The 25,800-nt window shown below is 36.2% G+C and overlaps 1 protein-coding gene across 1 annotated transcript in view; it reads left to right on the top strand.

Moving 5' to 3' along the window:
- MLIP (muscular LMNA interacting protein) overlaps positions 1–25,800 on the top strand; it is a 249,045-nt gene that overhangs the window by 201,547 nt on the left and 21,698 nt on the right. Inside the window, 1 exon segment of the mRNA XM_010363869.2 lies at positions 12,106–12,309. Coding sequence (XP_010362171.2) covers positions 12,106–12,309 — 204 coding nt within the window.

Raw genomic sequence — 25,800 nt, 5'->3', positions numbered from 1 at the left:
AAAGTGGATTTGCACCCTTCACTTCCAAACCACAGGAAAGGAAGTGACTTTAAAATGCCGGGATGGAACAAAAACATCTCAGATGTGCAGGCTTTAATGAGAAGAGCTCAAAATGCCTTAAAATGCCTTTGATGTTGCAATGAAAACAGCTTTTGAAGTTAAACAGTATGATTTGATGGTTGAGTAGAAAGTAGGCTTTTTCTAGAACACCAAATGCATCAGATATGGCTATCACACTAATTTTCTGATGTGTCTGTCAGTTAAGCAGAGCTAAATTAATTTATTCACTGCATATTTGTCTGCTAATTTTTCTCTAATGAACAAAGATATTACTTGCTTCATAAGTTCCTGTCTTCTTGAAGTTTTGTAGAATATGATAGTATCAACAACAAAAATAATTAATTCTTTTCAAAAATCCAGGTCCTCAGTAAAGCCTTTTTTTGAAAAATTAGTTCTATGTATATTTACATTGAAAGAGGACAATTCTCAAGTGACTGAAAAATGTTTAAAGCATTTTATTGGAAATAACTATGTTACCTATCTCATTGACAGAAACAGGTCCAAGACTGTTTTATAATCCCTGTACATCCGTCAAAAACTAGAACATTGAAAGACTCATATATTGCATACTAAAGCAGGATAGAGTGATGTTTATTTTCAAGAATCATTTAGAATAGTGATCTCTAAAGTATTAGGTACTAACCTCAATATAATTCAGTGGGGTGGAAATAGGGCACAGGTTAGACATGATAGAGATGTCATTAGTGTGTTTTGAAACAAATCTCAAACAGAGGTCACAAACTATGGTCTGTGGGTCAAACCTGGCTCACCAATGTTTGTATAAATAAAGTATTATTGAAACACAGCCTTGCCTATTTCAGTTATGTGCCACTTAACAATGGGGATATGTTTTGAGAAATGCATCTTTAGGTGATTTTGTAGTGGTGCTAACATCAGAAGGTACTTACACAAATCTACACCCAGGCTATGTGGTGTAGGCTATTGCTGCTGGGCTACAAACCTGTACAGCACATTACTGTATTGAATACTGTAAGCAATTGTAACACAATGGTAAATATTTGTGTATCTAAACATATCTGATCATAGACAGTGTACTGTGAAAATACAATATAAAAGATAAAAGAAGGAACACCCGTATAGTGCACTTACCATGAATGGAGGTTGCTCTGGGTTAATCAATGAGTGGTGAGTATATGTGAAGGCCTCAGACATTACTTGTACATTATTGTAGATTTTAGAAACACTTAGACTACACTAAATTTATTAATTATATATTTTTTTGAGATGGAGTCTTGCTCTCTTGCCCAGGCTGGAGGGCCGTGATGCGATCTTGGCTCACTGTAACCTTCGTCTTCTGGGTTCAAGCAATTCTCCTGTGTCAGCCTCCAGGTAGCTGGGACAACAGGTACACGCCATCATACATAATTTTTTGTATTTTTAGTAGAGATGGGATTTTGCTGTGTTGACAAGGCTGGTGTTGAACTCCTGACCTCAGGTGATCTGCCCACCTCAGCATCCCAAAGTGCTGGAATTACAGGTGTGAGCCACCATGCCTGGCCACATTTTTTTTTTCAATAATAACCTCAGCTTACTGTAACTTTTTACTTAATAAACTTGAATTTTTTAAACTTTTTGACTCTTGTAATAACACAACTTAAAATACAAACACATTGAGCAGTTGTACAAAAATATTTTTTATTTATATCCTTAAACTATAAGCCTTTTCTCTATTTTAAAATTTTCCGGATTTTTTTTTTTTTTTTTACATTTTAAACTTTTTTTTTTTTTTTTTTTTTTTTTTTTTGTCCTCAAACACAAGTACACACATTAGCCTAGGCAGGGTCAATCACTCCACAATAGGAATTTTTCAGCTCCATGTTAATCTTATGGGACCACCAATACATGTATGTTCTGCTGACCAAAACATCGTTATGCAGGGCATGACTGTATGTATCTATTGTTCAAGGCTGCTTTCATGTTACTATGTTAGGATTGAGTAATTGTGACAGATTTATGGTTTGCAAAGCCTGCAGTATTTACTAATGGGAACTTTACAGGAAAACGTTTGCCAACTTCTGACATAAAATAACAAGAAAGATTCTAAGCTTTGCTGATTTATATGGGTTTACACGGGTCTCCTTTGTAGGTCTGAGTGCTAGGTTGTTACAACTCATATATATTCTAAATGAGATTCCCTGCAAAAGTGTCAGGCCTGGCCGGGTGCGGTGGCTCAAGCCTGTAATCCCAGCACTTTGGGAGGCTGAGACGGGCGGATCACGAGGTCAGGAGATCGAGACCATCCTGGCTAACCTGGTGAAACCCCGTCTCTACTAAAAAATACAAAAAATTAGCCGGGCGAGGTGGCAGGCGCCTATAGTCCCAGCTACTCGGGAGGCTGAGGCAGGAGAATGACGTAAACCCGGGAGGCGGAGCTTGCAGTGAGCTGAGATCCGGCCACTGCACTCCAGCCTGGGCGACAGAGCGAGACTCCGAGACTCCGTCTCAAAAAAAAAAAAAAAAAAAAAAAAAAAAAAAAAAAAAAAAAGTGTCAGGCCTTTCTAACTTGGGGTGATGGACAGTGAGCCCTCAGTTGGCTATTCCTTAAGTCTGTTGTATCTTATCACACTGTATGTGCACAGTTAGCTAGACATACGATTGATTTATCATTTTTTACTATTTTTAATGAAAATAGTCATCTTAAAATAAGCAAATGACTTTATTTAAAAAAAATCCTTCTGTAAAATATGCAAAGTAATCTAGATTGACTATACCACTGCTGATACAAGCATAAGCAACAAGAAATAGCAGAGGTGACACCATATCTATGTCTAGCATAAGCTTGTCATCAGCCATACGTATCAATTTTAAACCCTGAAAATCTACTTGAATTTGATTAGAAGTAGGTTATTTTTTGAAATGATTAAAACAATTTAGAATATAATTTTATATCTGCTTTTATTATGAATATACCTATTCTTAAGTTTATATTTTTGCCTTGAGTTTTAACTAATTGCATTTTATGGCATCATACTTGATAAGACATTAACAAAACTGGCATCCAAGGCCATGCAGCTGTGCAATTTTCAGTACTGTTTAAAGACACAAGGTACTCAATATTATAATGTGTAAAGTTTTACTGAAGTAAATGACAAAATTCTCTTTTGAAGGATCTAAATAGGGAAAAAACGGAAAACCCAATTCAGCTGGGGATACATGTGTTCTTCCTGCTGAAGTATTTATTCCAGAGTAATAACAATAGAATGATGAACTGAAATTTATAATTTTGTAATTAAATGCCATTAGGAAACGCATAGAAAACACCTTTGAAGATTTGAAAAAAGTGAGTAATGAGCCAATTACTCCCAATATGGGAGTTTTATTATGAAGTTGGATCAAAGTATAGATTTTAAAATAGTCTCATTTATAACATTTGTTTTCTAAATATGAAATACACAGAAAGTGTCATTTGAAATATATGAAATATACAGAAAGTGACATTTTGGATTCTTAAGGGAAAAATAAATAATAAAAAATTTGTTCTCTAAAGTAAGTGACTTCTTTAGTAAAAGCACTGTTTTATGAGAAAATTCTGGAGGTATAATAGCAATGGGCTACATTAATGATGGTACTATGAGGTTGCAGTTATATCAACATTTATAGGTAACCTATAATGACAAAGGAGATATACACACACAAACACACACACATGTAGAGGACTCTTTCCAATAATAAAACTCTCTTCATGAGAAGGACTATGAAAATCTTTGGGATCATTTAGAGATTCTCAAGTTACCTCAAATTATTTTAAAAAGTAACAACTTCAAGATGCATTAGGAATATTCATTTTTGAAAAATACAAGTGAAGTTCCTGGTTTAATGTTCTATCTTTCTGTGGAAGCCTGGGCACAGACAAGTTGCCATGGAAAGTACTGTATAGCTGATGATAGTCTTCATTATTTTAGAAGTAAAGGCTAAACCAACTTACACCCCAAATCCTGGGCACAAAGATAATCCCAGGTAATGGTCCCTTCCCTGTATGAACCTGCTGGAAAAACGTCTCATCCAGGAAATTCATTTGCTGCAGAAATAAATAAAATACAAAAGGAAAAAAAAAAACCTCCAAATTGAATAACAAACAATATTAATATTTAACTTGAGACTTTTAAAACAAAGTGTAGTGAACAGTTGAAAAATGACGGAGTATTCCAGGTACCTACCACATATTAAAAAAAAAAAAAAAAAAAAAAAAAAAGGAGCATAATCTGTAAAATGGGTAGGTTGAATTCAGGCTAAAAGTTCCTTAAGCAAGACATGTAAGACTCCCTTATAATGCTAAAAGATGGCATTTACAAGGAAAATACAGTCATTAGAATATGAAAAAGTCAAAATATAACATCAACCTTCATAAGGCAAAAGCAGGAGATAAGATTTGAAAAAAGTGAAAATGTATTATTGGTAAAATATTTTGTTAACAATTTTTCAGTTTATCGTAGTTTAAATAAAAATTAGGTAAAAGTAGATCATCCCGAGTAAATCTAATTTACATATATTAAGACTCTATCCTGCAAACAAAACAAAATATTACTCTTTTTAATATCTGTGGAACTCTCACAAAAACTGACTATACATTAAGCTAAAAAAGAAAGCCTATTAATTGCCAAGATGGAAATAATATAAACAAATTTATCTGATCACAAAAAATTTATAAATTAATAACAAAGTTAAAAAACATAAAAAGTTTCTGACATTTGTAAATGGAAAATTTTGCTTTTTCATGAAACGTTGATGAAAGAGGAAATTCAGAATAAAATTTCTGTGTTTTCCTTCTTTTTTCTCTAGCTTTATTGAGGTGTAATTGACAATTAAGAATTGTATATATTTTAGATAAAAACTTGATATTTTGATACATGCATATATTGTGAAGTGATCACCACAATCAAGGTAGCATATTTATCACCTCATGCAATTACCATTGTTATACTATTATTGTTGTGGTAAGAATATTTAGCATCCGCCCTCTTAGCAATCAAATATACAGTACACTATTGTTAGTTACATTAATATTGCCATTCATTAGATCACCAGAAGTTATTCATCTTTGGTAGCTGAAACTTTGTACCTTTTGACTAACACTGACCCATTTTCCCCTCCCCTCTGCCCCTGGTAATCACTATTCTACTCTCTGCCTTCTATGAGTTTGACTATTTTGGATTTCACATATAAGTTAGGTATACATTTTTCACATATAAATTTCCATGTATGGTTTATTTCAAGATATAACTTGAAAAAATAGAAAATAAAGTTTCTATCTGGAAAAATAAGCTCATGCAATCATTGTTTTTCAAATTATTGTCTATTAGAACTTACAAGATATAGTTAAAATAGTCCTTGAAAGGAAATTGTATAATGTAAAAATGCTAAATAAATAAGAAGACTAATAAAGGCCAATCAAGTAAGCATTCAATTTGGAAAATTTAAAAACAAAAATAAAACAAATATTTAGAGGAAACATTATTTAAGGAGAAAATCCTTATTCTTTGCATAAGAAAATAAATGAAAAGGAGTTTATAGGATTAGAAAAAGATAAATAGCTAGAAAGCAGAACAGTTGTAGAACTCATAAATATACTAAAATGTATTCATTGAAAAAAGTGTAAAATAGCAAACTGTTAGCTAAACAGATCAATAAAAAGGGAGAAAATATAAAATACAAAATGAAAAATAGACATGAAAATAACTAAGAATATAGAGGACACAAAATATGACACTGCTTCTCTCACCCTTATGCAAGTGAATTAGGAAATCTATAGGAAATAAATATTTTAGAGCAAAAATACATAGAAAAATATAAAAATGAAATTCCAGTAAACCAATTACCAAAAGAAAAACTGAAAAAAAAAAAATGAAGTTACCCTCAAAAAGTTCCAGGTCACAAATAGATTCCCAGGGAAATTCTAACAATCTTTTAAGGAACAAATTCAGTTATGTGTTGCTTAACGATGGAAATACATTCTGAGAAATCCATCCTTAGGGGAGTTCTTTTATTATTATTATTATTATTTTATTTTTTCATAAGTTATTGGGGTGTGGGTGGTATTTGGTTACATAAGTAAGTTCTTTAGTGGTGATTTGTGAGACCTTGGTGTTCCCATCACCCAAGCAGTATATACTGCACCATATATTTCATCTTTTATCCCTCGACCCCCTTACACCCCAAGTCCCCAAAGTCCATTGTATCATTCTTATGCCTTTGTGTCCTCATAGCTTAGGTCCCACATATCAGTGAGAACATACGATGTTTGGTTTTCCATTCCTGAGTTACTTCACTTAGAATAATAGTCTCCAATCTCATCCAGGTCACTGCAAATGCTGTTAATTCACTCCTTTTTATGGATGATTAGTATTCCATTGTCTACAGTGTATATATACCACAGTTTCTTTATCCGGTCATTGATTGATGGGCATTTGGGTTGGTTCTATGATTTTGCAATTGCGAATTGTGCTGCTATAAACATGTGTGTGCAAATATCTTTTTCAAATAATGACTTTTTCCTCTAGGTAGATACCCAGTAGTGAGATTGCTGGATCAAATGGTAGTTCTACTTTTAGTTCTTTAAGGAGTCTCCATGCTGTTTTCCACAGTGGCTGTACTAGTTAGGATAATTCTTTTTTGTGCAAACATCATAGATTTTGCCTTACACAACCCTAGATGGTATAGCCTACTACACACCTAGGCTATAGGGTATAGTATAGCCTATTGCTCCTAGGCTACAAACCTGTACAGCACAGTACTATACTGAATACCGTAGGCAACTGTCACACAATGGTAAGTATCTGTGTATCTAAGCATATCTGAACATAGAAAAGATTCAGTAAAAATGTCGTACAATCTCATGGGACCACCATTATATATGCAGTTTGTTGTTGGCTGAAATGTCATTATGCAGTCCATGACTACAACTCTAACAGCAGAGAGTTGTAGACTGTAGTAATGCAAGGATATGTTCTATATCATTTTATGTAGCAAGTGCAACATTGTTATAAAACCCAACAGAAGTTGCATCGAAAAGGCAACTTCAGCCCAACTCAGTTATAAATATCAATGCAGATATCTCAATTTAGTAGGAAACAGAACTCAGTGGAACATTAAAGAATGCTGTGTCCTTACCAAGTAGGATTTAATGCAAGTGGAAAATAATGTAGTTGTCTCCTTAGACTTTAAGTGCCATCTTTACTAAATGAACAAAACAGAACTCTTAAGGACTTTCAGTAAGGGATGGTGGATTGAACAATGCCTCTAAATATGCTCCTTCCAATATTTCCTTAAAATTATTGTAAAGATGTATTATAAAGATATAATCTACAAGTATAGGAAGTAAGAAGAGGAGACACAGCAATAAAATTTTAGAGGCAGAAAAACATGCTGATGAGGAAAAACTGACATAGCAACCCAAGAAAGCGAAATCCTAGGCTGGCCAGGGAGCAAGCCAAGTACTGATTCCATTTCTATCTTAGAGTTCTCAAAAGGCTTAGGATTTGGAGGTGCTTGATACCTCTGAAGGGAAAGTAAAGAAATGGTAGCTGAAAAAAGGAAGATAAGGTAAAAGCTATTTAAGAAGTAGCTATCCCCAAATTCATGTTTCTTTATGACTGATTAACTCCCATTTTAAGAGAATAATTCACATGACTGGAGAGAGGAAAACAGGATTTCTGGCTTGGGGCCTCCCGGCGTAGTGGAGAGCAGTGGAGCTCTTCTGAAAGCAGGAGACTAAGTGATGCTATGAGGGATTAACGCTGACATGCACTATCTCTTCCATTCACATATCAGAACACTTGTAGCCAGGCCTTTGCCTTCTAGCCAGGAGATTGAAAATGTCTTTTTTGAGGAATCTGACCAATACAAAGAGGAAAGCTCTCACGTTATTGAGATTGGGTTACACTGTACAGTGAAACTCAAATAGCCGGATCCATGTGCTCAGAATTTCCAAAGTGCTCTTAATTCCTGACTCTAAAATATTAGCAGATAATTAAAGATATCCAGATACCTAAGGAAGACCTCCAATATGAAATAAGAACAGAAAACCAAACCCCAAAAAATGACCAAACAAGAAATAAACAAACAAAAAACACAGGAAACACTATTTAGAGAGAAAAACTCAAGAACATCAATATTTTTACAGATAGATAAGATAGTGCCTCTATAAAATCAAAACACAATACTAAAAAAAGAAAAAAAAAGAATACTTGGAAAATAAAAGGACCTCTTGGAAATTAAGCACAACATTGTGGAAACAAAGAATGCATTATAAAAGGTGGAGGTGGGGTGACTAACTCACCACAGTTTGTCTTAGCACTGAAAGTCTCACTCCTGGGAAACCTCTCTATCCTGGGTCACCTTAGTTGGAGGATGATACGGTTTGGCCCTGTGTGCCCATCCAAATCTCTTGATGAATTGTAATCTCCCGTGTTGCGGGAGGGACTTGGTGGGAGGTGATTGAATCATGGGGGCAGATTTCCCTCTTGCTGTTGTCATGACAGTGAAACAGTTCTCATGAGGTCACGTTGTTTAATATGTGCAGCACTTCCCCTTCACTCTCTCTTCTGCTCCGCCATGGTAAGATGTGCTTGCTTCCTCTTCGGCCATAATTATAAGTTTCCTGAGACCTCCCACCCATGCTTCTTGTACAGCCTGTGGAACTGTAGTCAATTAAACCTCTTTCCTTTATAAATTACTGAGTATCAGATAGTTCTTTATAGCAGTATGAGAACAAACTAATACAGAGGACAAATTAACTAAACCTCTCAAGCTGATGAGCAAAAGGAAGAGAGATGAGAATTGGACTATCTTAAAAAGTCCAACATCCAGAAAGAGAGAAGAAAAGGAGAAGGAAATGATAAAATAATTATTGAAAATTTTCCAAAATGTTACAGAAAAAGGGCATCAAGTTCCTACAAAAATAGATGAAAATATACCCACGGCAAAGCGCATACTGGGGAATTTTCGGATTATTGAGGACAAAAAGAAATCCTGTGTGGTTCCAGAGGGAGAGGACAACAAAAAGTGTCATTTACAAATAATCAAAATTCTGAAAGAAATTATTTTCCAACCTGGAATTTCATATTCAAACAACCAAATGTAAGAGTAGAAGAAAGTCAGTTTTCAACATGCAAGTTATTGGAAATTGGCTTCCAATACTCCATTTTCCCAGGAAGCTCCTTTAGGGTCCAGTAAATATGAGACAAAATTAAAAAAAAGTAAGACACAGGCTATTAGAAACAGGAGATCGAGGCCAGGCGCAGTGGCTCAGGCCTGTAATCCCAGCACTTTGGGAGGCAGAGGCAGGCAGATCACGAGGTCAGGAGATCGAGACCATCCTGGCTAACACGGTGAACCCCCGTCTCTACTAAAAATGCAAAAAACTAGCTGGGCGAGGTGGCGGGCGCCTGTAGTCCCAGCTACTCGGGAGGCTGAGGAAGGAGAATGGCGTGAACCCAGGAGGCGGAGCTTGCAGTGAGCCGAGATCGGGCCACTGCACACCAGCCTGGGCGACAGAGCGAGACTCCATCTCAAAGAGAAAAAAAAGAAAAGAAAAGAAAAAAGAAACAGGAGATCGAACATGGGAGAGAGACAAATTAAATACCCAGGATTATGCTAAAGAGAATCACGGGATAATAATGTATACAAACATAGAAGGCAATTAGCACAGATTGAAACATACATATTGAAGCTGTCACCACCAAGAATCCTTTCACCTTTGTATTGTATTACCAACTGACAGTACTCAAGTGAGCTTGGCCAAGGTTCTTAGCTCTCTTTTGCCTGTCCAAGTGCTGGTAAGACTCTGCTCTCCCTCGCTGCCCAGCTGCCTGGATAGAGTGAGGACAACATCTGATCCTACAGAAACATTCATGTTTGACCTACTCCTAAGAGCTGGAGATTGGCAAAGGTAAACTTAGAAGCACAAAACACAGAGTAGCACACTCTCTGCTAACATTTTCCTCTTGACTGGATAGAACTTGATTCCTCCAGATAACCACATTTGGTGAACCCGTTGCTTTCCATGGATCACCATGGGCTTGCCCCCTGACAACCTGAGAATTGATTTTTACAACCTCCAAGAAAAAAACTGAAGCCTGAATATAAACCAGAGACTGTCCAAACCACTTTTCCTAAGCACCTGCAACTATCAATAATAACACTGTCCTTTTCTCACATAGTTAGTCTTGTGTTTGCTGCTAGTTGTCATATTAATCACTTTCACACTGATTAATAATTTGATTACTTGGTAAAACAATGAAATGTTTGATTTAGAAATAAAGCAAAATTATAAGTCAGAATCATCTTTAATGGACAATTACTACATATGTTCCATTAAAGCTACCCACTGACATGGCTTTCATTTCATTTCCATTCAATGTTAGAGGCATTAACCAATGAAATTAGACAAATGGAAGAAATGAAAACTATAATAACTGGCAAAGAGGAGACAAATTTATCACTGTGTTAGGTGAACTGATTTTTTTCTCGTGATAGACCCAAAACTTCTAAGAAAATCAAGTGAACGACAATTACAATCAGTATTATAATTCAGTAATGTGTCTTGGTAGAAAACAAGTAGCTGCCGTGTACTGATACAGAGCAATTCCAAAATTGTCAAATAAAAAAAATCAAACAAGACACAGAATATTGTAAAGAGGATGTTATCTTTCTAAATTTTAAATTTAAGTATTTATTTTTTCTTCAACTTTGAAGTTCCAGGGTACATGTGCAGGATGTCTAGGTTTGTTACATAGGTAAATGTGTGCCATAGTGCTTGGCTGCATGGGTCAACACATCACCTAGGTCTTACGTCCAGCATCCATTAGCTATTCTTCCTGATGCTCTCCCTCCTCCCACAACCCTGGACAAGCCCCCGCATGAGTTGGTCCCCTACCATGTATCCATGTGTTCTTATTTTTCAGCTCCCACTTCTAAGGGAGAACATGTGTTTTGTTTTACTGATCCTGCGTTAGTTTGCTGAGGATAATGGCTTCCAGCTCCATCCATGTCTCTGCAAAGAACATGATCTTGTTCCTTTTATGGTCACAGAGTATTCCATGGTGAATATGTACCATGTTTTCTTTATCTAGTCTATCATCAATAGGCATTTGGATTGATTCCATGTCTTCGCTGGATGCTATCTTTTAAAAATAATAAATGTATGCCTGTGCTGAGTGGGTAAAATAAGATAATATATATTTGTTTTGCTTGATTTGTAGAAGACACATACCTGTATGTAGGCCCTTTCTGCAACTTTTCTTTTTAGCCTCAAGACTTCGCACTCTTTTGATTTCCTTGCTCCATTCACATAATTCATGGCCTCATGTAGTAGTTCCTACTTCCTCAAAGGCATTCATCCTGTTTCCATGTTAAAGAGTCACTCTAGTTTAGGTCTCATAACCTCCTTTCTTTGTAGTTGCACTCCTTTCTTTGTTGCACCACGAGTTTCTCTCCAAAACAACACATTGCCTAGAATCAAAGACCTCATTCATTCTTTCCAGACCCACCTCTCCCTGATTCCTTATCCATGGCAAACTCAACTCCGAAACTTACTATGTCATGAACTAAACCTTGTACTTCTACCCCTGCGCTCACATGTTAATATTCTGCACAATGCCCTCCACGTGACTCCCTGATTTCTTCCAAACAAAAAAATCACAAGCATCTTTAAATTAATTTCCATGACTACCTACCTCTTCCATGACGATGTTCCTTTGGATGGATTTCCTTTGGACGGATTCTCTTCTTCCTTACACATTTCTCCCCTTAATACTTTCAACAATAAACCTGGTACGCTTCAGGAGACATTCTGCAGGCACTTGTTTTGTTCTGCCGAAGAGGCTGGAGGTGGGGAATGAAAGGAATTTTTGAAAGAGACACACAATATACACTGAAAGCAGGTGTCTCATGAGGGACACCTCCTCATAAGGAGAAGTTTTCTTCTTACTGGTAAGAGATTCTGACCTATGTCTATCATAGACCTGATTCCAAACATGCTTGACTTTTTCCACTAACATCCTCTTATGCCTTTCTTCTTCCCCCCAGGATGTAACAGTCCCTCCCAAGCCTGTCTCGCTCCATCCTTTATATCAGACTAAACTCTATCCTCCTGCTAAGTCACTGCTGCATCCACAGACCCTCTCACAGGCTGACTGTCTTGCCCCAGGACCCTTCAGTCATCTGTCCTTCTCCTTGAGTGATGAACAGGATAATTCTCACACTCTCCTCAGTCACAATGCATGCAACAAGGTGAGAACTCCTCCCCAAAATAAGGATTATTCTGTGCTGTGAACCTTCATTACGCTTGACTTTTAAAACTTAAATGTGGAGGAAACTTATGTGTTAGGAATATTTAAATATTAAATATCTAAATGTATAAAGAATATTAAATATTTGTGTGAAAGCATATTACCTTATTAGCAGATAATAATTGAACTTGGGAAATAATAACCATTTATATATTTTTCCAAAGTCATTCACTGATTTGTATTTTTCATTGTTCCATGTTCTAACTCCATGGTGGAAATTCCAAGACATTTTTCAAAACCTCAAAAAATGCCATTGTTAATTTATATTCTAGTCTTAGTTCAGTGTTCCTAAAAAGCTTCCTTAAAGTACAGTGCCTTGTTGAGGAGGCACTTATAATTAGAGTCAATGGACAAAAAATGACTTAGAATTATTGTGGGTATCTGCAAAATAATGTTCACATTTTACTGTAAGATGTACCTATCTGCATCACTGTGTATAGTAATGGGATATGTAAAAAATAATGAAGTGTTTTGTACCTGAAATGTGTGTGTGTGTGTCTGTCTGTCTGAGTGTGTATGATACAAAACAAGTAAAAAATATTTATAGTTGACTTTGGAATTCAGTCATAAATGTTTTCTAGGAACAAGCAGTTAAACTATATGGGGCTTACATATAAGTGCTCTTTGCTCTTCTGTTAAGGGCATACTGGCTAGCACAGATGCCCAGACCCTGAAAATTTCCTAAAATAATTGACTAGTTAAACTTTAATTAAATCTTTTTGTGAAATTCAAAATCCTGTTTAAAAGCATTTATTCTACAAGATATCTATCTCCAATTAATACACCTCTATACTTAGAAATCAATCAAAATCATCTTCCAGAATGTAGTTGGATAATACTCCTTGGAGCCTGAGGCAGTTTTAAAGAAAAAAATGTCGGTAAACCCTGTCTAAATGCAAACAGTCATCTAAAAGCAAACACTATAACACTATTACATAAGGAAAAATAGATTTTTATATTTAATAGCTTCTATGACAACTGAATCATCAATTTTGATTAAACAAATTTTATAATATCAATTTTTTGCCAATAAATGTTTTTGGGCAACATTCAATATGACATTTATCTGACCTTTGTTTGTGTCCCACTCTTGGACTAGAAAATAAGTATATGAGAGAAAGTATAATATTTTAAAAATTATTTCATATTATTTGAAATTCTTTCTGATTTAGTATTTACCAACAGCCATGAAATCCATTTAGTTATTTGAGTTAATAATTCTGATAATAATATTACCATTTTCTTATAAATTGTCATCTATGATAAGGTTATGATTTAATTTACAGATATCAATTACATGATATAGCTCATTCTTTTGATATTTTGAGAATGTTTTCTGGAACTGTTCAGCAAGGATAGACTCTATTTTATCCATATTTCAGCCTTTGTTTAGTTAGGCTGAGAAGAACAAAAGCTGTGTGAAGTTGGACAACTATTTTCAGTCCACATAATCCTCATAATAGATTTTGTCTTTTTGAGTGTGAGGTTTATTGATACTGAATAAAGAACCATTCAGAACCAAAATAATAATAGTAATAATAATAAGATAGGAATGCAACATTTGTAATGGAATGTTCAATTCCTTAGTCTTGAATCTGTACTATCTTATTAAAGTACATGAATTACCAATTTGATGTCTATGTTTACAAACATTGTTTGTTAGATACTGGGTCAATAGCATACTAATTTATCAGGATTTTTTCTTTTTGATTGAAATAACTTAATGCCTTTAATTGTAAGACATAATCTCTTATTTAATTAACTTTTATCCAATACCCTAACATCATTCTCAAGTCTGACCTTACAGCTTTGCCTACTGGGCTATCTCCAAACTCAAATCTTCCCATCCTTCCCTCTGGACAACCATGCTGAACTTGTCTTACCAATCTTTAGAGTCCCTCTTTAACTGGGCTACAATAGGTGTTCAACAGGTTTTATTCTTCTTCTGCTGAGTCTGCAGTGTGCGCTCTTCTCTTCTAAATTTTCATCAAACTCCTCATGTCCTAGATCTTCATCCTAATCTGTCCCTTGCTTTTTTACTTTCAAGATGGAACTTTATAACTGGGTACATCATATCCTATAAGGATGCTCAGGTACTTTCTTTTCATCCTGGAATAAAACAGTACAACTGCCTTCTTCACTTCCTTGCAGCCTCATGAAGGGGGTCATTCCTTTTACTTTCTTTTCTTTTTTTTTTTTTTTTTGGTTTTAATTATACTTTAAGTTCTGGATACATGTGCAGAACATGCAGGTTTGTTACATAGGTATACATGTGCCACAGTGGTTTGCTGCACCCGTCAACCCATCATCTACATTAGGTATTTCTCCTAATGCTATCCCTCTCTGAACCCCCAACCCCCAACAGGCCCCAGTGTGTGATGATCCCCTTTCTGAGTCCATGTGTTCTCATTGTTCAGCTCCCACTTATGAGTGAGAACATGCAGTGTTTGGTTTTCTGTTCCTGTGTTAGTTTGCTGAGAATGATGGTTTCCAGCTTCATCCATGTCCCTGCAAAAGACATGAACTCATCCCTTTTTATGGCTGTATAGTATTCCATGGTGTATATGTGCCACATTTTCTTTATCCAGTCTATCATTGATGGGCATTTGGGTTGGTTCCGGTCTTTGCTATTGTGAATAGTGCTGCAATAAACATACGTGTGCATGTGTCTTTATAGTAGAATGATTTACAATTATTTGGGTGTATACCCAGTAATGGGATTGCTGGATCAAATGGTATTTCTGGTTGTAGATTCTTGAGGAATAGACTCACTGTCTTCCACAATGATTGAACTAATTTACACTCCCACTGACAGTGTAAGAGAGTTCTTCTTTCTCCACATCTTTTCCAGCCTCTGTTGTTTTCTGACTTTTTGATGATCACCATTCTAACTGGCATGAGATAATATCTCATTGTGGTTTTGATTTGCATTTCTCTAATGACCAGTGATGATGAACTTTTTCTTCATATGTTTGTGGGCTTCATAAATGTCTTCTTTTGAGAAGTGTCTGTTCATATCCTTTGTTCACTTTTTGATGGGGTTGTTTGTTTTTTCTCTTGTAAATTTGTTTAAGTTCCTTGTAGATTCTGGATATTAGCCCTTGATGGAAGGATAGATTGCAAATATTCTTTTATCCTTGAAAGTGAGATAGCCCAGCACTTAAGAAAATGATGCCTCTAGTTCCTTTGTCTGAGTTTATTTCTTGTCCCAATGCTTTTTACGTGGTGATATTGGGCAAGTCATTTAACTTCTGAATGCCTCCGTTTACTCATTTTTAAAATAGGAATAATAATAGTACCTACCTTATTAGAGTATTATGAAAATAAAATTGACAAATATGTGTAAAAGTACCTGAAGATAATGAAAAAACATATAAAAGTTAGGTCTTATTATCACTAAGCTTTCTGGGATTGTCATTGTTACTGCTTTCCAAAATCATCCATTCTTCTCCATTGGATTCCCCCCCTTTGTATCCAGAAGCCTAAAAAACAGAATAAAACAATACAAAAGGAGTACTTCATCCTTTTCCTTGATGATGCTGCAAATCTATCAGTTTCAAAATATTCTTTCTCTCAAAGTGGTCAATAGCCACTATCTCCATTCCCTTTCTATAAACTCATTCTTTAGCCCATTCTTGAAAGCATTCTGACTTTCACCTCTACCAGTCTACTGAAATTGCTGCCAACGGCAAACCGGTTGTCAGCAAATTCAGCTGAATTTCCTGACACAGTTGATCATTTCCTCTTGCATTTCTCTCCTCACTCTGCTCTTGGGTTAATACGCACATTCTAACTTTCTGACTGCTCCTTCTTTGCTTTCTTTGTGGACACTTCCTGCTGCTCTACCTCTTCTTTCTAATTGCCTCACTTCAGCTATTTACTCACTCACAGGCCTTAGTGATTATCTTAGTACTGATAAGTCTCAAATCCACACTTCCCGTCCTGCTTCTCCACTGAGATTCAGTTTCGTATCTTTAGCTGCTTGCTTATCATTTCCCCTAGGATGTCATGTTGTCACCTCAAACTCATCATTCATTTTGTCTCAAACTAGTTTTGCACTGGCTCTTTTACTTCTGTTATTAAAACTACAATTCTCAGACCCCAAACTTAAAACTTGATTCATCTGTTATGCTTTTTGCTTTTTCTGTTTTGTCCTTATATTGAGTCATTCACCAGGTTGAATGCATTCTTATATTTTTTCACACTAGTCTTTATTATTATTATTTTACTTTACTTAACTGATATTCTTATTTTCCTCTAGGCATGCCTTGGAAATTCCTTACTGTTCTACTTGTTCATGCATTTTCCCATAGAAAATATTCTTCTATGTTCTCCTTTCTTATACAAACCATTCTTGTACTTTAAGTTCACGTTAAATTAACCTTCCTCTTCTGTGACATTTCTCCGTGCATCAGTACTCAAAGTGATTTGTTTTCTCCCTTCAATTTCTATACTCTTTTCCTGTGCCAAGGCATCTCGTGCATATTATAGATCATCTTGTATTTATTTGTTGTGCTTGTCTTGGTGTCTATCTAGGGTGTGACATAATATGCTATTTCCCACCTTATAGGCAAGGTAGTAAATATCTATTAATGATGAACAATTTCTACAATTACCTAACTTTTTCACCAGGAGCCCCAGATGCCTCAATTATTATGATTATTTCTATGTCAAGTAAAGAGTAAATCTGAATCAACTTATAGATTTACCAGTTCATTTAGAATAACATCACTCAGTTGAGGATATTTCTTTTATTGAAGGCTATATCCGGTTTCCATAGATCTGATGGAGTGTGTTGGGAGCATAGGTAGGGTGGGGTTGTGGAGGCAGGAGGCATCCGACCTTCTCCTGAGGTGTTCTCATTCCTTTCTGTTATACAACCGTGAGTCGAGTAATACATGGTGACATCATTTTTACTTCACTAGCAAGGTGTGTCCTTAACAACTGTAAGTCAGCTTCTTCTCTGTCCCTACAGCTTACATGGGAGAACATTATTACCTGCTTGCTGAGAGCAAGGTGAACTTTGTGAAGCTATCTCAGAACCATTCTCTTGGATGCCCTACATATCGTTCTCTGTTCTTCTGTTCACGTCCCCTTTGCCATAGGGAACTCCAAAATAGTCCACATTTGTGAGTTCATCTACTCACTAAAATTTATTTGTAACCCCAAATCAGCCAGCACTCATTGTGTTTGCTCTTCTAGTCATTTGTGGAAATTCACAGAAGAGGGAGAAATTAGAATCTTCTATGTTCCCAACTCAGGTTGAACAAGGCAATGCTCTATTTCTTGTTGTCATGCTGTAAACAATTGTCCCTTTTAAAACCCGGGAGCAGTGTCTCATGCCTGTAATCCCAGCACTTTGGGAGGCCAAGGTAGATGGATCACCTGAAGCCAGGAGTTGGAGACCAGCCTGACCAACATGGTGAGACTACGTCTCTACTAAAAATACAAAAAATTAGCCGGCTGTGGTGGCGCACACCTGTAATCCCAGCTACTCAGGAGGCTAAGGCAGGAGAATTGCTTGAACCCGGAGGCGGAGGTTGCAGTGAGCCGAGATCACACCATTAAACTCCAGCCTGGGCAATAAGAGTGAAACTCCGTCTCAAAAAAAAAAAAAAAAAAAAAAAAAAAAAAAAAAAAAAAAAAAAAATTGTCCTTTTTGCGTTCTCTGTTCTCTGTGGTATCATGTTTTTGTTTGCATCTCTGTGTGTTTTGTTGGTAATTTTTCTGTTTAAAATGGCTGCTAAGCACAGTGTTGAAGGGCTTTCTAATGTTCCTATGTTCAAGAAGGCTGTGATGTGTCTTAAAGAGAAAATAAGTATGTTAGGTAAGCTACTCTTAGGCTTAAGTCATAGTACTGTTGGCCATAAGTTTGGTGTTAATGAATTAATAATATATTAAATATGTGTCTTTAAACAACAACACCCATAAAACAGGTTATTTATTGATTGGTTGATGGAAATGTAACCAGAGACTTGCAATAACCTAATCCAGGTTTTCCCCAGGAGAAATGGTTTAGTATTCACGAATTCCATGCTTATGGAGGCTTTAAGGACATAACTGCTGTGAATAATCAATAATGAGGGTGATTCCACCTTTGTTTGGTTTTCTCTGAGAAGACTGTCACTTACGAGTAGTTATTGTGGGAGGTAGTTCCAGGAAATGCCTGTTAGGGGAGTGGGGACTGAGACAAGGAGGAGAGGCATCTAATAAAGGGTGTGTGAGCAAGCAGGTGACCACTGTGGGGAACTGGAGCTTTATATCACTGGGGAACTCTGGGAGCTGCTGTAGGGACACACAGCTCAGAGCCCTGCTCTCTGAGGGGAGGAAGAGGGAAATTCTGGCAGTCGTTAGTTGAGGAGAGGGGTTGGGGCAGCATCAATCCCAGAAAGTGCCCTGAGGCAAAGAAAAGTAGAAGCAGGTAGTTTGAAGTTCAGAGGATGGTTTCCACTTAAACGTTAAGGACTGAGAGGATATATGTGGCCCAATGACTTATGTTGTATGTATGTGTATAAACATATATACATATATATTCACGAAATTTTATGTTTATGGTCTAATTTTGAAGTCCAGTCTCCTGCAGATCAAAACTTTGGCTGTTAAAACTTAAGGGGATGGGAGTGGTGACTCATGCCTGTAATACCAACACTGAGAAGCCAAGGTGGGAGGATTGCTTGAGCCCAGGAGCCAGAGACCAGCCTGGACAACATAGGGAGACTCTGTCTCTACAAAAAATAAAAAATAAAAAAAATAGCTGGGCATGGTTTCATGCACCTGTGGTCCTAGCTACTAAGGAGGCTGAGGTGGGAGGATTGTTTGAGCCCAGGAAGTCCAGGCTGCACTGAGCCATGATTGTGCCGCCACGTTCTGGACTGCGCAACAGAGTGAGACCCTGACACAAAAAACAAACAAAAACAAAATAAAAGTCTTCAGGATATTTTCTTTATTTTTGATATATTATGCTTTGGACTATGTATATTGCTGAAACAAGAAAGGGTACAGAGGAAAGATGTATCTGTGTGTGTGGGTTACTATTTTAAAATTGTATCTAATCTACTATAGTCATTTTGTCCATTTTTCCCCCATTTTACAATGCATTTAAATTTTTTTTTATCTTTGGAGGTAGCAAAGTACCATGTACAACACACCTGTTTATGTCTAGATTAAGGCCCACTGGAGTCTATTTTCTATTTTTAAAAATTCAACTCATTTAGAAAAATAATATTCTTCCTACGCACCATAAATATGTGGCCACATGTGTCTCAGCTTACTTACCTGGCCCTGAGGTGAGAAAACTAACACACACATAAAGTATCTAAGTAGAAGGCTTATCACTGTCCATGACTTTTCTTCTTTCCTCCATTCACCCTTTCTCATTTCTTCTATCTTCTACTCTCATAATTTCCAAGGTATACCTCTCTTTATAAGTCACCCTAAAATTGAATTTTTCTGGCCTACTTTCAATATTCCCACTTAATTACTCAGTTTTATGCACTTTATTCTCTTTTCTTATTCCAACTACGTTTTCTCCCTTTTATTTAGCATAGCTACAAGCCATGTAGACAGGAAATTATCACTTATTGCTTTCTCCCTTGAGTCTCTACTCTGCCAGTTTGCACCAGCAAACAAACGAGAAACACATAGCCAGTCTATGAATAGAAACTAGAGGAGTGAGGACTAAGCCTTTACAATCAGGATGGCTTTTCTGATCTGTTGGCAGAAGCAAGGCTGAGATTTCCTAAGCAAGAAGGCTCTATTTACAGTGAAAGCTTGAGAGGTTTTACAAGCAAAAATAGGATCTTTATAGACAGAGAGACAGCTTTAAAGCCCCAGGAGAAAATTCACAGCCATCCTTGAGGATATTTTTTCTTTCGTTTAAAAAAAATGAGTTTGGTGCCAAGTTTGTGACAGTGGAGCCATTTTGTTTCACTTTTAGTTTTCTAAAAATGCGTGATCTTTGTGTGTTGTTTGTAACCGTACACTATTTTATTTCAAGTCTGCTCTGTCTCATGAAAGAGATAAATAAGTGTGACAGATTTCTTCACATGTACTGTAGATTCTCCCGTTTCTTCCACTGCTATTAGATCCTATTGTATGTTTTTATGCAAGGGCTAGCTCTAGATTTCTCTAGCCTTTCCATTTGTGTATTTCAGTATTTATATCTGGAGTAGTCTCTTAAAAAATCTCTACCACTATAGCTTTCACTTCATAGCCAGAGCAGGCTGTTCATCTCCTACTTCTCCATTCTTCTGGCCCAGAACCCCTCGTAGCCTGAGCACTCTGCCTTGTAGACCCCAGGCTGTTGTCATTGTTGGAGGTCAAGGCACAACCTTTAAGATCTCTCATATAGACAGGAAAATGTATACTCCTATGTAGATGATCATGTGTTCTGATGAGTCTGGGTCATTTAAACATACACACACACACACACACACACACGAATAAAAACATTATATATATATATATATATATATATATATATATATATATATATGTTTTGTTCTATTTTTTGAAGAATTTTATTTTTTAAATAGAGTTTTGAGGCTGGGTGCGGTGTCTCATACCTGTAATCCCAGCACTTTGGTAGGCCAAGGCAGGCCAATCATTTGAGGTCAGGAGTTCAAGACCAGCCTGACCAACATCTAACATGGTGAAACTCCGTCTCTACTAAAAATACAAAAAAAAAAAATTAAAATGTATATTTATTTTTTATATAATAAATAAATACTGGGCATGGTGACGCATGCCTGTAGTCACAGCTACAAGGGAGGCTGAGGCAGGAGAAACACTTGAACCCAGGAGGTGGAGGTTGCAGTGAGGTGGGATTGCACTACTGCACTCCAGTCTGGGTGACAGAGCAAGATTCTGTCTAAAATAATAATAACAAAATTAAAAAACAGTGTTTTGAAAAGAAATATTTATGTCTACCACTATAATAAACCCTTCCAGTCAATAAATATTTTTAAAATTGTATGATTTCAGTATATTTAGTGCCCCCTCTTTTTATCAGAAGTGTCCTGTTTGATCAGTAAGCATAAAGTCACTCTACTTATAGTGCAATGCAAGTTAAAATTCATCTGCAGAGTCTATTTGTAATGAGGCATCAGTTCCTGAATTTATTTTGTAAAATCAATGACTTGTATGTCTATACTTGAAAAAGTAATTCAAACTCTTGCTTTAGCTTTCTTAACTGTGGAATGACAAACAACAACAACAGCAACAAAATAGAATCTCTGTTATAGAATTTTGTTCTATTTTTTGAAGAATTTTATTTTTTAAATAGAGTTTTGAGGCTGGGTGCGGTGTCTCATACCTGTAATCCCAGCACTTTGGTAGGCCAAGGCAGGCCAATCATTTGAGGTCAGGAGTTCAAGACCAGCCTGACCAACATCTAACATGTTATAGAATCTCTGTTATAGAATGGGAGCAAGTGATATATGAAAGTAAAACTCACATTCCATCTTAAGTATTCAGCTTTATACATTTTTTAGCATCTAGCTATTATAGTAGAATTTTGGTGCTGAAGTGAAGAAACAATCCATCAATATAACTAGTAGGCCATTACTCTCATCTTAAATAGCTTTTTCCTTTTATTACGGCTTTTTGTTTTTATTGCTTTCTGATTTATTCACATACGTATTTCCTTTAATTCCCATTTCTCACTCTTCTTTCCTTTCTGCCCCTAGAGAAATATTCTAAACTATGTCATGTGTATCTATCTGTTTGTGCATTTTCTTTCAAAAGTTGCGTTGTTATTTTGTGTGCATATAACATCATTTACGTAAATGTTACTGTGCCACACATTTCACTCTCTTCCTGCGGGTTTCTGTCTCTTCAGCTGTAATAGTAGGACATTTAGTTCGGTTTCAAAACCCCAACTTTAGGACTCAGATTGGGCTGTTTGCTTCAGAATTATCTGGAAAGCTTTAGAAAAATGCAGATTCCTGGCCAGGCACGGTGGCTCACGCCTGTAATCCCAGCACTTTGGAAAGCCGAGGCAGGTGGATCACGAGGTCTGGAGTTTGAGACCATCCTGGCCAACATGGTGAAATCCCATCTCTACCAAAAACACAAAAAAATGAGCCAGGCATGGTGGCACGCACCTGTAATCTCAGCTACTTGGGAGGCTGAGGCAGGAGAATCGCTTGAACCCAGGAGGTGGAGGTTGCACTGAGCCCAGATCATGCCACCACACTCCAGCCTGGTGACAGAGTGAGACTCTGTCTCAAAAAATAAGAAAATAAAATAAAAAAGAAAAATGCAGATTTCTAAGCCTGCTTACAACTTAAAAAATTTAGAAATCTCAAGAACTGGGTGATTTCAAAGTTTTTACCTCATAGAAAATGCTATGCTTCCACTATAATAACAGACTTTTCTTTTTTTGCCTTTTTATTTTTATTTATTTATATTTTTTGTATTTTTTTTATTATACTTTAAGTTCTAGGGTACATGTGCACAATGTGCAGGTTTGTTACATATGTATACATGTGCCATGTTGGTGTGCTGCACCCATTAACTCGTCATTTACATTAGGTATATCTCCTAATGCTATCCCTCCCCCCGCCCCCTCCCCACAATACGACCTGGTGTGTGATGCTCCCCTTCCTGTGTCCAAGTGATCTTTTTTTGCCTTTTAAATTGTCTAATGGGTCAGCAAGAAAATTAACTTTCCTATAAAAAATCTTTAAAAGAAAAACTGTATTGGCATGTTTATAGGTACTAGATTATAATTATTTTTTTCCTCATATAACTCCTAGTAAGTAAAAGGAAACACAACCATAAATTAAATATGTATAGAGAGAGTATATGTATATATACTATAATATATATATATAGTATACAGTGTAATGTATCTAGTATATTAGCTTAGGAATTTTTTATTAGAATAAGTTATGAAATACTGGGTTTAGCTGTTAATCAAAATTGTCCCCACGTGCTTGTAATGTTTACAATTGGGCCTGAGTTTTACACATTCAGTATTCATAGACTTACTGAATCAGAAGGTGTATAACTTTTTCTGGTGTACTACTTCAATTATTAAAAGTCCTTTCTCTTTGAAAAAAATACCATAGCTGCCAACATATACTTTCTTGTGATTTCCTTTTTTAAAAAATTAAAGTGCCCTTTTCATAAAGAGATTTTAAATTATAGCAATTATTTATATTAGAATTATGTTTTTGGTAAAAAAGACGAAGTATTTGCTTATAATACATTTTACCTTTATGATATGTCAACAGAATATTTATTGATCATTTTTTCTTAGCCTTTTTTCTAAGCAACTGCTCTTGAGATTGTAGATTAAGAATAAAGAAGGAATATAACTTGTCTGAAATGAGAAAAGGGGAGGAGAGTGAGCAAATGGATGTCTTTTCAGTTCAGTTATGTGCATTATTTCTGTCTTCTCTATGTAAAGAATCACTCCACTTATAATAAGGCAAGGGTGAATCATCTATTAGAATAATGAGGGAGCCAACCTAGCAAAATGTATTCTGAATGAGAAATTCACATGTAGGAAATAGGCAAAATGAAAAACAATAGCAATAGACAGCTAACTCCTTTTGTTTTCCCATCATAGAGGATTAGGGGTTGGCATACCTACTCTGGAACCTCTGGTGAGTTTTCATGGTGGTCTGATGGTGTGTGAATGAGGTAGGAGGACAGAGAAAGGAAAGAAACTTTCATGTCCAGAGTGGGTAGGTGGGAGAGGCCCCTTCACAAGCTGGATTTAGCCTGCTTCCTAGGCCATGAGCATTCTTTCCTTAAACTCCTTGGATATTTCACCCTGTAAACATTGAAGGTTGACTTTCCTTGTACATTTTTTCTTCTACTTTTTTATTTTCAAATTTAGTACATGTGTAAAGTTTATATTGTTAACATTTTTGAGAGCCTGTAAATTGGTATTATCACTGCATTGCTACTCAGAGAATTGACCTTGTAAATCTGCAGAAATCCAATAAAAACCAAAATATTAATATTATAGGCATATTTTCAAGCACGGGTTGATTTTTTTTAGTAGCTCCTCTGACATATTTTTTGCCAGAAGTTTCTTCTGATGTTTTAAACAAAGATCAATCACCATGAGTTAATAGAGATTATAACTTATCTGGAGAAAGGAAAATCTAAAGTAAGTCTAACCTTCCCCTACTGCTTCAAAGGCTGAGAGGGTTTTGAAATAACAATTTATTTTTCTAATATATGCTGTAAATATTTAAATCTAAAGATGTGAAAAATCTTTTATGAGTATGCGTTAAGACTAAAGAAACAGCTCTTTGAGATAAGCAGTCTACAATTGTACACAGCTTCAAAATTAGAAAAATGAACATTAAGTGATTTGGTTCAAGGTTACCAAAACCTTGACTAACTAATAGCCTAATTTCTCACTAAAAACAAAAAGCATAGACTTTGCAACCTTTTTATTCCAACATAAAGTCTAGGAGCTCAGGAGTCTGGAAGTTGACGAAACACATTTATTCGTTTCATAAAGATGTATTGAGTATCTGTTATGTGCAAAGCGCCGTGTTTGTGCTGGCCATGCACTGGAAAGCCAGCAGACAGAGACATGGGGGCCTTTTCTAGGTCCTTATTTTCTACATAGGGAAAACAGAAATTTAAGAAGAAAAAAATTCAATACTTACTGGCAACTGTTACAACTGCCATGCAAAAGACATTTGGGCAGGTATGAGTATATATGTCAGAGGTCCTGATCCAGTCTGATGTATCAGGAATGACTTAATGAGAAAATGGTGTTGAATCTGAGGCCTGAAAAGAAGTGAAGGTTGGGGCTGGGCTGGGCATTCCAGCTAGAGGAGGGCAGCAAGCATAGACAGAAAGAAAAGGAGCAGGGAAAATTTGAGAAAATGAAAGCAGGCCAGAGCACTGAAGAAGCAACTGGAATCAGAAACTATAATGTGAAGTTAGCAATAATTAAGATTACTAGATAGCTTCCACATTCCCAAGCATAATGAGTTATCTGAACTGGGGAAAAAAAAGCAGTGAGTGAGTTGAGGAGTCACTGAAATTTTATAAGGGACATATTTAGAAAAAGTGGACAACATGCCGCTTTCTTCACATGCAGCATTTTGTTTAGATTCAAAAACAATCATAAAGTAGGGTTTACTGTTTCTTTTACATATGAAGAAACTGAGGTTCAGAAAGTATAATTTGCACAAAATTTTGCAGAATAGCTTAAAAGCTGATGCTTGATTAATTTTCTTTGAGACACCTCCCTAACATCTATCAATAAAGCAGCATTACCACCTTCACCATCACCACCACCCCGGAATCACGCACAGGCTTCCATTTGGTCAAACATAGCACTACATATGTAAATCAGGTCTAGAACTGACTGTTGGGGCCATCTGACTTCCTTCAGTCTACGGATAAGAAAACTGAAGCCCAAAGATGCAAAGTGACATACCCACGGCCTTGGCAT

The sequence above is a fragment of the Rhinopithecus roxellana genome, chromosome 4 (genome assembly GCF_007565055.1).
Source record: "Rhinopithecus roxellana isolate Shanxi Qingling chromosome 4, ASM756505v1, whole genome shotgun sequence".
NCBI lineage: Eukaryota > Metazoa > Chordata > Mammalia > Primates > Cercopithecidae > Rhinopithecus > Rhinopithecus roxellana.
This window is presented reverse-complemented; position numbering and strand designations above follow the sequence as displayed.